This window comes from Phaethon lepturus, unplaced genomic scaffold, assembly GCF_000687285.1.
Source record: "Phaethon lepturus isolate BGI_N335 unplaced genomic scaffold, ASM68728v1 scaffold20791, whole genome shotgun sequence".
In the NCBI taxonomy this organism is placed as follows: Eukaryota; Metazoa; Chordata; class Aves; order Phaethontiformes; family Phaethontidae; genus Phaethon; species Phaethon lepturus.
This window is the reverse complement of record NW_010517254.1, coordinates 41,309-52,614: the sequence shown is the minus strand read 5'-3', so window position 1 is coordinate 52,614 and position 11,306 is coordinate 41,309. Positions and strand designations below refer to the sequence as shown.

General features: G+C 47.7%; 1 protein-coding gene across 1 annotated transcript in view; it reads right to left on the bottom strand.

The window, feature by feature from the left end:
- Positions 1-2,890: 2,890 nt before the first annotated feature.
- SETD1B (SET domain containing 1B) overlaps positions 2,891-11,306 on the bottom strand; it is a 49,700-nt gene continuing 41,284 nt past the window's right edge. The window contains exons 12-17 of the mRNA XM_010296343.1: positions 8,099-9,655; positions 5,579-5,745; positions 5,173-5,304; positions 4,414-4,533; positions 3,908-4,045; positions 2,891-3,171 (exon numbers count right to left, since the gene is read on the bottom strand). Coding sequence (XP_010294645.1) covers positions 2,998-3,171; positions 3,908-4,045; positions 4,414-4,533; positions 5,173-5,304; positions 5,579-5,745; positions 8,099-9,655 — 2,288 coding nt within the window. The 3' untranslated portion in view covers positions 2,891-2,997. The remainder of the gene's footprint in view (positions 3,172-3,907; positions 4,046-4,413; positions 4,534-5,172; positions 5,305-5,578; positions 5,746-8,098; positions 9,656-11,306) is intronic.

The following is an 11,306-nucleotide window of genomic DNA, read 5'->3' as shown; positions in this document are numbered from 1 at the left end:
GGCAGCTCGTGGAAATCCCTAAACCAGACTTAGAATCCTCACCATAAAATGCTGTTTTGGGGCACGGGGCAGCTCTGCAGCCTGAGACAGAAGCTGCATGGGGAGGACTGTGCGGGCCAAGATTTATGGGGAAGAAGAGAGAAGCCTCAAGGTTTGGCTTTGAGACCAGACCAACGTGATTTTTCAGAAGTGCTGCAGGTCCAACACCTCCGTTTCCTCCTGGGTGGTTACTGGGAGCTCAGTTCTTCCAAAAACTCACATTATTTTATCCCATAAAAAGGGATGGGTTACAGGCAGTTTCAGAAGTACCCAAGGGATTTAGGTGCTCATGGCCTTTGGCACCCAAATCCCTTCGGTGCTCCTAAAAACGTGAAGAAACCCAACCTGTAGGTCATGTCGCGGAAGACCATGACCTGCCTCCCCGCCTCTCCTCAACACAGATTAAGGCAAACTGCAGGGGCTAGTCCCGTCCAGAGCACACACATACGCTGGGAAATACAAAACTGTCAGCGGGTACTTAGGGGCTGGGCCATTTGGGGTGTCTTCGCCCCCACAAAACCACCGTTAATGCACCGGTTTGATGGACTAGAGAGGAAGAAGGCCGAGGGCATTGGTAGAACTGCTGCACACAGGGGCTTCAGTTCTGAGACACAAGAAACTTCTGTGCATTTCCGAAGCTTTGCAAGTAAAAGGCCAAGCTGTAGAGATGCCAATTAGAGGATCAACACATCAAGATTAACCTTATTCAAAATAAAATAAAATAAAATAACTTGAGCAGCTGGTTTAACTCCCAAATGCTCCTGCCATCACTGCAGTTACAACCAACGTTCAATGACAGAAACTAGTTGTGCTTCTCATCATTTTAGGTTCTGGGTGACCATTACCCAATTGCTGGAGAGATTTACAAAGAGGGGGGGAAACAACAAACCAAAACAAAAAACAGAAAGGAGACTATGGGCTGTCCAACCTCAGGGACAATTTCCTCACCCACAGACAGAAGTACAGGCGGTATTAAGGCAGCTTGTAGCAGTCTGTGTGTTCCTGTTCTTTCAGGCCTTTTGTCTGAAGAAGAAATTCAGATGCACAGGTCTAACCTACATTACGAGCTCCATTTCCGCAGTGCGGGCTCGGCGATTCCGAGTAACAGCTGAAAAAACTTCCAGAAAACTCTTTTGCAAGGTTGTAACCTCTGATCGCGGAGCTGTGGTCATACAGCAATTATCGCTGATTTTAAAAGGCTACAAGAATACAACTGTGCAATTTGTTCTGCGGGGAGAAGACGTTTAGTTATGCAGATAATCTTCCCATTTCATAATTACATTGCAACTTCCCCTTATAAGCCAATTAAAAAGGGTTTTGTACAAATAATTTCTACTTTTAGAACAGGAGAAATTCAATGCAAGTTGAAAAACTGATCCTGTCTACACCTGAACAGTCGTGTAACATTTCCAGATCACATCCAAAGAAGTCTTTCTTTGGTGGTTTGCCCCATTTTTAGACGGAACCTCTTGAAGAACTGTAACCTTCACCTCAGCACATCTACAAGGACAAAATGTATCGAAAAAACATTTCAAAATATGCCTTCCAAATTTTAAGCAGCATTCACGTTCATGCTGTAGATGGGGGAGGACAGGATTGCTCCCACAGCCTGGTCTCAGGGACACTTCAACCACGTTCAACTTTCGCTGGAGGGGTGGGACCACCCCAGGGCAAGTTACTGAGTAACGGAGGGAGGAGAGCGGCACGGCACAGCTCGATCCTATCTCGATCCTATCGCAGGAGGCATCTCCCACATTCAAGGACAGAGCAAATACTCCACGTAAAACGCTGGAAGGGCAGGGAAATGCAGACAAAAGTGAGAAAAACTAAATACGAGACACACATCAGCCCGTTTCCCATCTACAGGAAGAAAATCCTGTGATAAACGTGGGTTGTAGTGTCTGCTTACAAGGAGGGAAAGATTTCTACAGCGTAAACGCGGGCTGAATTGTCCACTTAATTTCAGCCTCAGCCTTTTTTGCGCGCAAGGCAAACCGATCTCCGAGAAACGGGCATCCCCAAAGGCCACACGCCATGCCACGATGCTACAGCTACACAACTGACTCGACTTCTCGCTAGCGGATTGCGGTATCCAAATATTTTTCAGGGTGCAGAGGTTTTGATCCCCCAATATACCAGCACGGCATCTGAAAATTAGAGACGAGCCCAAGGCGCTAAGTTGAGGTCTGCGGCTGACCTGACTGTTCCCCGGGGTGTCTGGCTTAGGGGACCTGTTCAGGCTCATCCCTAACGAAAAGGCAGGACAGTTCACCTATAGTCTCGCTGCAGACACATCTCCATACATACACGCACCCAAGCACACGCACACGCCCATTCACACACCCTCAAGCCTCTGGCTTGCTCTGTAACATCAACCTTACATTTATTTACAGCTTACTCTGAGAAATCTGTGCAATTTCAGCCAATCAAGCTCCCAACAAACCCTATATGGCATTTTCAGTCTCTGCTTCACATTTAAACGTTGAATGTCTTTTTCAACCAACAAAACTGATGAGAAAAAGGTAGCAGCATTTATGAAAAGATGAAGGTTTATAACAACAATTAAAAAAAAAGGTACCATTATCTCATTACGGAGCATTAATGTAGGGACTGAACAGAGAAGCTAGTGTTTGGATAGACCATGCCACAAAACGGTAGTCACCTTTTTGTGCGCGTGTTGGATCTGAAAAGGAAAGAGCACCTGAAACATGAACAGTCCTCGTAAGCATGTGCGCGTTTTGCTTTCATTCATGATCCTGGCAGAAGTGCGAAACTTGCTTCGTTTTTTTCTTCTCTTTTTTCCTCTTTTTTTTTAATGTTTTTTTTTCTTTTTAAATTTTTTTTCTTCCTTTTTTCTTTTTTTTTTTTTTTTCCTCTTTTTTTGGCAAAGTGCAACCACACCTGGTTACCACAGTTTTGACATGGCCGAAGGTGCAAGTGTGACGAGAAACCTCGAGTTCAGTTCAGGGTTCCCCTGCAGTTCTCAGAGCCACACAGACATGGGATTTTTACATCCTCAATTGGAAACTTGTAGTCATAGGTAATTTCCTCATTCACATTGATGTGCTGTTTGGAGTAGATGACGATCTTCTTTTGAGATTCCACCGTGATCACTTTAGCATAACAATTTGGCTGCAAGGGTGACAGAACAGGTAATGATTTAGGCTCCCGATGGCCACGGCTTCCCAGCTCTAGACAATTATTCCAAGCTAAAACAGAGCAGGGCAGCCCTTTCCCCAGACTGCCTCAGCCACGCTTCCAGAGCCCGGACCCAGGGGAAGCCGAGAGGGGCAGGCGTGAAGCCAGAAAACAGAGCAGCCCTCCTTGTTCTCCTCCAAAATATCCACATTCTGGTCATTCGTGGTGCAAAAGAGCCTGGATGATGCTCCACCAAGTTTGTCAGAGGCTAAGAGCAGCTCAACTAATGCTTAATAATTTGGTTGGGCAGCCAACTCTTTGAGTGCAGACTGCAGCACAGAGGGGAAAGCAGCTTCTCTATCTGCCGGGGCAGAGAATACTTTTCCCATGTGGACTGGAAGGAGACCGTTCCCCCAGAACAACAGTGCTAAAGTTTGGTTTGTTTTAAGGAAATATTTGTTAGATATGTTTGAACAGCGTCTGTCAGGGTCCCCCAACACGGTCAGGAGGATTCCAAGCGCACTGTCTCACTGCATGTTTAATTTCTCAGGTCTCAAATCTCTTTACGCTAAGTTTAGATTTGCTTTGATCTGCCGCAGCTCATTAACATTTAACGATAACCCTGTGGCCCCCCGCTACTTCTGAACACGGCCCAAATCAAAGTTAGCAAAGACTCAGTGGGTTTATCAGTATGTCAGATTATAATTACATGCAAAAACATGATACTTACATTGCAGCTGTGATTAATAAACCTGGCAAAGTTTCCGCATTTCGTGGCATCAATGATGGTGTCATGATCGACTCTGAACATGTAACTGCTTCCGATGCCTTCATCCTCATACCGCTTTTCACGCATGTCAGCAATGACCTACAGAAAACCCCATGTGTAGTGTCAGGACACGCTGCAAAAGTGGTCTGTGAGCAGATCACACAACGCTCACCTGAGCTGTGCTTGTGCCGCTCAACAGATACATGATCCCCAACACCCCAAGAGAACACAGACCCAACGGAAAACACAGAGGTTCAGGAGAGGCTTCCTGAGAACTTATCTCCTAAGGATTTAAGTGCTTTGTTTCTATGGGTTGTTGAAAATCCCACCCTTGATACCTCCAAACCATACGCCAACCTCTACTCGCGTAGCTAACGCCTTACAGCAGGGACTCCAACCCGCGCCGTCATACTCGAGCGCTTCTTTCAGGCCTGGGTTTTGCTCACGTCGCCCACAGTCCAGCTTACCTGCCTGATATTCTGACCCACGTATTCGATCACCATCTCATCAGCTGCAATGGGCTCCATAGCAAAAAGGCCCCAGTCGTGAATGTGGCTCTTGCAGAATTTTAGTTTTTTCTTCCGGAACTGCATGAAGAAAAGACCCCAAAATCCCTAATTAGCCACAGCACAGAAAGGGAAAGGCCGACCCTGGGTCCAGCATCCGCAGCATGCTCCAAGCCACAAGCAATGCTGGGGTACTTCAACCTGATTTAGCTAAATCTACTAAGGAAGGAAGGATACAGGTCATGGGAGGTCCCACTGAGTTGCAGCACTTGGGTTTTTACCCCTGACCACACGCTGGGGAGAACAGACCTGTCGAGGCCATCAGTCCCTGTTCTGCATAACCTGATGGTTCTGACCAGGGCTCAAGCTCCGTAATCATCATACGCTTATTTACAGCCATTTATCAGCCAGCTCACGGCTCTGCTGCTCACAAGTGAGCAGACTGGACTCAGTGTCATGTTTTCTCTGAGACTGCTCTGTTCCTATTTCTTTAGGTAAATTATTTGTATTACACGTCATATTAAGTTGCATTGTTGCATCAAGTTCTATTACATGGAAGTCCTTGAGAGCCAGGTACCATTCAATCCTCTGGCACACACAGCGGTGCCCAGTGCTGAGATGGCCATCACCAAGGTGAGACCAAACCGGCAGGAGGTCCCCTGCCCTCAGCCTGTTCCCAGCCAGCCCCTGCGCGAAGCAGCAACCCAGCGGGTGACCCACCTTGAGCTGGTTGAACTTAAGCAGGTCGCTGTCACAGCTACCAGTGAAGGAGGAGAGGAGCCTGCGTTGCTCTGACCGCCTCTCGGAGCCAGCCCGGGTGGAAGCGTGAGGTTGGGCAGGGATGCTCATACCCTGAAAGGACAAATGGGTGATCAAAGCTGACCCAACGCCCTGCAGCCTCCCTGTGAGCGACAACACTTCACCGCAGAACGCCTGGCCTCCTAAAACATCCCACACCAAACACTAACACCTCCCTAGCAGCTCCCGAACGGCCGACTCGACACGGGCGTAGCAACAAGCTTCACCTCCCTCCTTGCCAAAAGGCAGGAAGCAGCCGCTGTGCGTCACACGGTACGAAACCAAACCCCATTCACAGCCCGGTGGTCAGCGGAGGACGTGTCCTCACCTGCGTGTCAGCTGGAGGCTCCTCTGCAAAAGCTCGGCTATTGTTGAGGTATTTAAGTTTGTCCTTCTTATCAATTTTGTAATAGCCTTCGCTTCGTGCGCAGCCCGTCACGTGCTCCCGCATCCCATCATCCCGCTTCTTTTTCTTAGGGGTAGAAAAACTAGTAGGTGGAAAGAAGTTAAGGAGAAACACAGCCACCAGTGGATATCAGACAAAACTTGCTACAGCTACGTGGAGCTATCGCCAGGAGCTTGGAAAATTAGGAAGGGTTGGAGGGGGTTGCAAAAAATAACACCACTATTGAAAAATTAAAAAAAAAAAAATAGAAATGCTGAAGCCCACATGCCTGCAGGAAAACCAAGCACGGTCTTTCCTTCTTAGCTGCATGCTTTGGGAAACTAAAGTAAAGAGATAATGAAAATTTAAACATAAAAAGGTTAAGCTGTCAAGAGAAACCTGTTTGAGAAAGACTTTCCCCAAGCACCCACTACATACCCAGAGAGCAGCTGCCCAGCCATCTGGATGTACCATTTGCTCCGAGTGACAAGCTTTTCTTCCCCCTCTAGAAGCTCCCTGCAGCAAGCCCAAGCACTGAAGACACCGCACTGATCTCACGGCAGCAATCACCCCCACCAACTAGAGCTAGAAGCAGCACAGATGGACAAGAGATGCTCCTCAGCCCAAAGGGTATGGAGACGCTGCTCTCACCAGCCTCGGTAAATCAGCTCCTTCAGACAGTGACTGGAAGGGTGAGACCCTGCGTAGATGTTTCAAACCCCACTGTCCTGCTCAGTCAAGAAAAACCTGCAGCTGGTCTGGCAAGGACCCACGGCCTTGAGCAGGCAGAAGGCACCTTCAGGTCTTCGGCTTCTGGAAGGACAATGGAGCTGTACTACCAGCAGCTCACCCCAAAACAGCCGTGAAGCCTGTGACGATTGAGATCTACCCAAAAACGCTCCCTGTGAGTCATAACATCTCCAGAAGCAGAGGGCCCATAAAATGCAAGAAGTGATGGTCTTGAAATCAGAGCGCTGAGGCGTAAGCTTGCTGCAAAGCGGTGAACGCTGCAGGTACTTTCACACCTATCGCGCTGCGTAGCACAGGAAGAACCGACAACTGGCTGCAGATTATTTTTACATTGTTTAAAAAGTGACTGTAAATTTGCTGTTATAATAATCGTCACCAACAGGGAAACAGATTTCAAATATTTCCACTACGCAAGTTGCCAAATGCAAACACATTTAAGCGCACGGTCACAGGCAAGTCCTACCCTCAGCCGCCCCGTTCTGCCTCTCGCTGGCCGTGGTCCCCACCACTGCAGGGCCAGTTACTCCCACCTTGAAACTGGTTTGGTCTTGGAGTTGCTTCCCCAGGAAGCAGATACAGAAGACCGAGAACTACAGAGGATGATGCATGTCATTGTGCTTCTAGAATATTTTGTTCAAACAATCAAATCTATTTCAAGGCTATTGCACTGGTACGAAAAGGCAGAAAATTATAAATTTAACGTTGGATGTTGCCCTCTGAGATGTAGAGGAAAAAAAAAGGACTAAAATGCACATCTCGGCACTGAGCTCCTCTTGCTTTTTGTTAGCATCACATCGCTGACTATTTTAAGTGGTTTGGGCTTTTTTGCTTTTGCTTTCGTATCTTGTAGGAAGCAAGGGATGAGATATTTTAACTCCACATGATATCTAGCAACGCATGAGGTGGTGCATTTGTATTCTTTAACATAAATTCCTATATCCTTTCTAAAAACATTACTAGAGAGTTCTTAGGTTATGAACCCAGCTTTTTAGGCTCTGTTCCAGAGATGGCTGTACACACGTGGAGCCTCGTTCGGAGACAGCTTCTGTGCCCCAAAAACGCTCCCCGAGGTTCAAAGCTACAGCCTGTGCTGTTGATTACCAGGCCATGGGCAGGGACGGAAGGGACGGGGCCAGACCCTGCCCCACCAGCTCCAGCGGGTGCTACGCGCGCTCGACCGCCCAGCCTGGGGCCGTGTCTGTCCCTGATGTGCTGCTTAGAAACCATTGCTTTTATTAGTGTTTCAAACTCAAAGCAAATTAAAGCTGCTAGCACCACTACGTCGTCATTTTGGGCACAGATGGCGAGATTATTTTTACAGGAAGTTTTAGCCCCAAGTTAAAGCCCTGTATGTGCTAGAAATTCCATGGGCAAGCTGAAAAAAAAGTCTTGTTTGAATGCAGACAGAAGCTTCTCAAACTAGCAAGGAAATCTCCCCCAGAAGAGGTGCATCCAGATTTTCCCTGCAGTCCTAGATTGAAAATGCAGCAAGAACAGCCACTTCTGCAGTATTTTTGTATTGAGGATTCAGGGAATAAAACAATCTAAAATTCCCTGCTGATATAAGCAATTGCTATTCTAGCAAGCAAATGCTTCTCCCACCAACAAACTTAAAAAAAACCAAACGTCTTCTGCATTTTAAGTCCTACACAATGACCACCCAGTGCATCTTACACGTGTTGTGTAACACAGAGCGCCAGCGAGAAAGGATATAAGGATGGAATACCCACAGGGTGTCATTGAGCCAGTCCATACCATTGTCCTGCTGTAACAAGCGGTCGTATGTGATACACATGAATTTGATATCTTCCTCATCTATGCCTCCGTTCCAAATATCATACAAAATGGTCATCTCCTCAAACTCGGAGCGTGGCCTGAACTGAGGCCGGGGTGGGGAATACTCAGGGGAAGGAATCACTGCGAGGTCCTCGGGTGTCTTCTTCTGTCTTCGCCACTGTCTTTTAGGTTTCACATGAGCTTCATCTTCCTTGAAGTCTTCATTCCACTGGTTCTCTAGCTCCTTAAATGGCAGTTTCTCTGCAACTGTCTCAGCTGCTATTTTCTCGTGGAAACCGTCATTCCTGAAGTCCAGGGTGACGGCTTCAGGGTCTTTCAGTCCATAGAAAGCATCAGGATGCCCACTCAACAGCTCTTTGCCCACAGCACTTTCCACCAAGGCCACCGGCACAGGAGGAGGTTCTATGGTTTTGCCCGAATACACATCCAACGAGAGGACAGAAGGTGGCGACCGTTTTGGCCGACCTGGCCTCCTTTTGGGAAGAACAGAAGGTGGTGGGGGGGGAGGAAGAATAGAAGCACCAGTGGGTACTTCTGATGAGAGCAAAACAGATTTTACTTCTGCCTTGCATTCCTCAGCGGGCATTCTTCCATCTCCATGCATGCATGGCAGGACTGCTACAGGTATTGGCTCATCAGGTGGCAAACCCATGTCCGTGTGGAAATCTGCTTGTGGGGGACTCGCAAAGGGGATAGGGGAAGGAACACTGTTCATGCTGATCGTAAGGGAAGCACTAAGAGGCTCTTTAAATGGTTTCTCATCTAGCTCATCCTCTGACTGTTTCTTGCCAGACAGAAGGCAAGGAATGGTAGCACCAGCCTCTGGGAAAGTAGGCGTGAAACTGAAATCTCTCCCAGGAGTCCGAGGAATGCCACTATTAATGCCAGGAGATTGGGACGGGTAGGAAAAGGGGCTCCCTGGGACTTGAGGAGAACTGAGGGTCAAGCTGCTTCCCGTAAGGGGAGCATCGCTTCCTGGCGTGGCTGGAACAGTGTCCGTGCTCTGTGATTTCGCAAGGGGGTGTGCAGACTTGGCCAAAATGTCCCGCCCAGGAGTCCTAGGAATCTCCTCTTCCACAGACGTTTTGGTCACCATTAATTGTTCAGGGAACTTTTCTGGAGGGACTAAAGATTCTTCTTTACCGGGAGTTGATGGTAAGGGAAGCATGGAGGATGGCACCTTGTGGGCTGGAAGCAAAAGAGTATCAGTCTCTGAATGGATCAGCACCTCCCGTCCAGGCGTGCGAGGCAGCCGGTCATCTTCCTCCGCTGCAGAGGGCAGTTTTGTTTTAACACGAGCTTCTAAGCTGCTGTCATCAGACTTGCTAAAGAAGCTGCTCTTATTGGGCAGAGGTTCTCCGAAGGCTCCCACTGGAGTCGAGACACAGAGCGCCTCCTCCTCATCTTGAGACTCAGGCTTTGGACCTTCCTGTACCTCTGGCTCCAGCACGGTCGCAGGTTCGGACTCTTCCTCTGAAAGGGGGAAAAGAGAGGAGAATCAGGAGCTCTGCTTCCACTCAGTTACTCGCCACTTGCCAGTAAAGGCATATCTAAGATGCCGCAATTACAGCACAGCTCAATTCCACTGGGAGGCTTTAAGAACTTCAATGCTTTACATTTTGGAGGCACTGAGTGTGGAGTAATTAGACACTACCACAGACATCCCTAATGGACCATTAAAAAAAACGCACTATTAATTTGAGGATTAGCTATGACATAGGCCAGAATGAAGGTTTTCTGCTTTCAAAACCCATGACCACCTTTTGCACAGACATAAAAAGAACTAGCAGACTGTGGGGCGAGGACTTCAGAGGAGAGCTGTCAGAGCCCCAAGCTATCAGCGTTTCTAATGTGGGAAGGTAAACTAATTGCAAGGCCAAGAAGCACCCTCAGCTCTCCAAGGAGGGAGCAGTAAAGGGAGGAGCGTAACACTCTTGAACAACACATGAGGGAAACGGGAAGCCCCTGTAATGAATGAGACACTCAGATGGTATCAATGAGGCAATTTATATGCTGCTCTGTCTGCAGCAGGCTCATTTGTCTGGAGTTTATTTACCCCCTTAGGGCTGGGGCCAAAAGGAATCAACAGTGAATCTTGTTAGGCAGCTCAAAATAACATTTTCAAGTGGGAGAGCAAAAGGAGATGAAAATGCCTTGAGAGTCAAAAGGGAAGCGTTCCCCATTTGTGCTGAACGAACCAGAGAGTCGCTGGAGAAGGGTCCGATTCCTGTAACTCCTGTACGAGTGGCCTGAGCTGCACAAGAAGAATGCTGCAGTTTGAGCTTGTTCCCACCACTTAGCTTTAAAGCTCATTCTACATGTCAAGGTGCCCAAAGGCAGGTCTCCCCAAATTTATGTCCTTTCTGCACACTAACGTGTTCTAGAAAGGATCTGCGCAAAACAGGCTCTTCTTTCTCCTGCCCAGTTTAACATTTTGACTCTTTCAGATTTTATGGCAGCCAAGGAGTGATAGCCTACACAGGGACTGCATTTCCAGCTCTCCAAGTGACAAAATAACCACCCAGTCCTCAGATACAAGTCTTGCCCAAGACTCACGCTGCGGGCCACACTAGATGTGCTCTCCCTGTTGGCTCCAGTTTTTAACTTTTTAATTCCCCCCTAGCTGCAGGATTTGCCAAGCGTTATGAATCTCACTCCTGTTCTAGTAAAAGGTTTCTAATTTCCTTGGGTTAAATACAACTCTGTACTGAATGAAGACAGTTTCCTCCTTCCAGAAAACCAGGGAGTATCGCTCATTTAAAAGGACTAAGTAAAAAAGAAACCCACAAATAATAATATTAGGAACCAGACATAATTCTGAGACTCCACTCACCTGCCCCACATAGCTTCCCAGTCACATACTGCTTCGGTGTTAAAACCAAAAAGAGCCAGTAGTGACTCATTAAGCACAGATTCCTGTTCTGTTTTAGCAGCCATGGCTTTTCTATCTTGAGCTTCAGCCACCACACCATCCAATCAGTCACCCTCGGACGATGACAACTGTTCAGTTCCTGTAGGACACTAACTAAACTGGCCCAGGATAAGATTCTGGATTCAATAACCACAGTATTTTTAGTAGCAGATGCCTTGTGTAGAGCTCCTTACTAGGAAGGAAAGTTCAGCA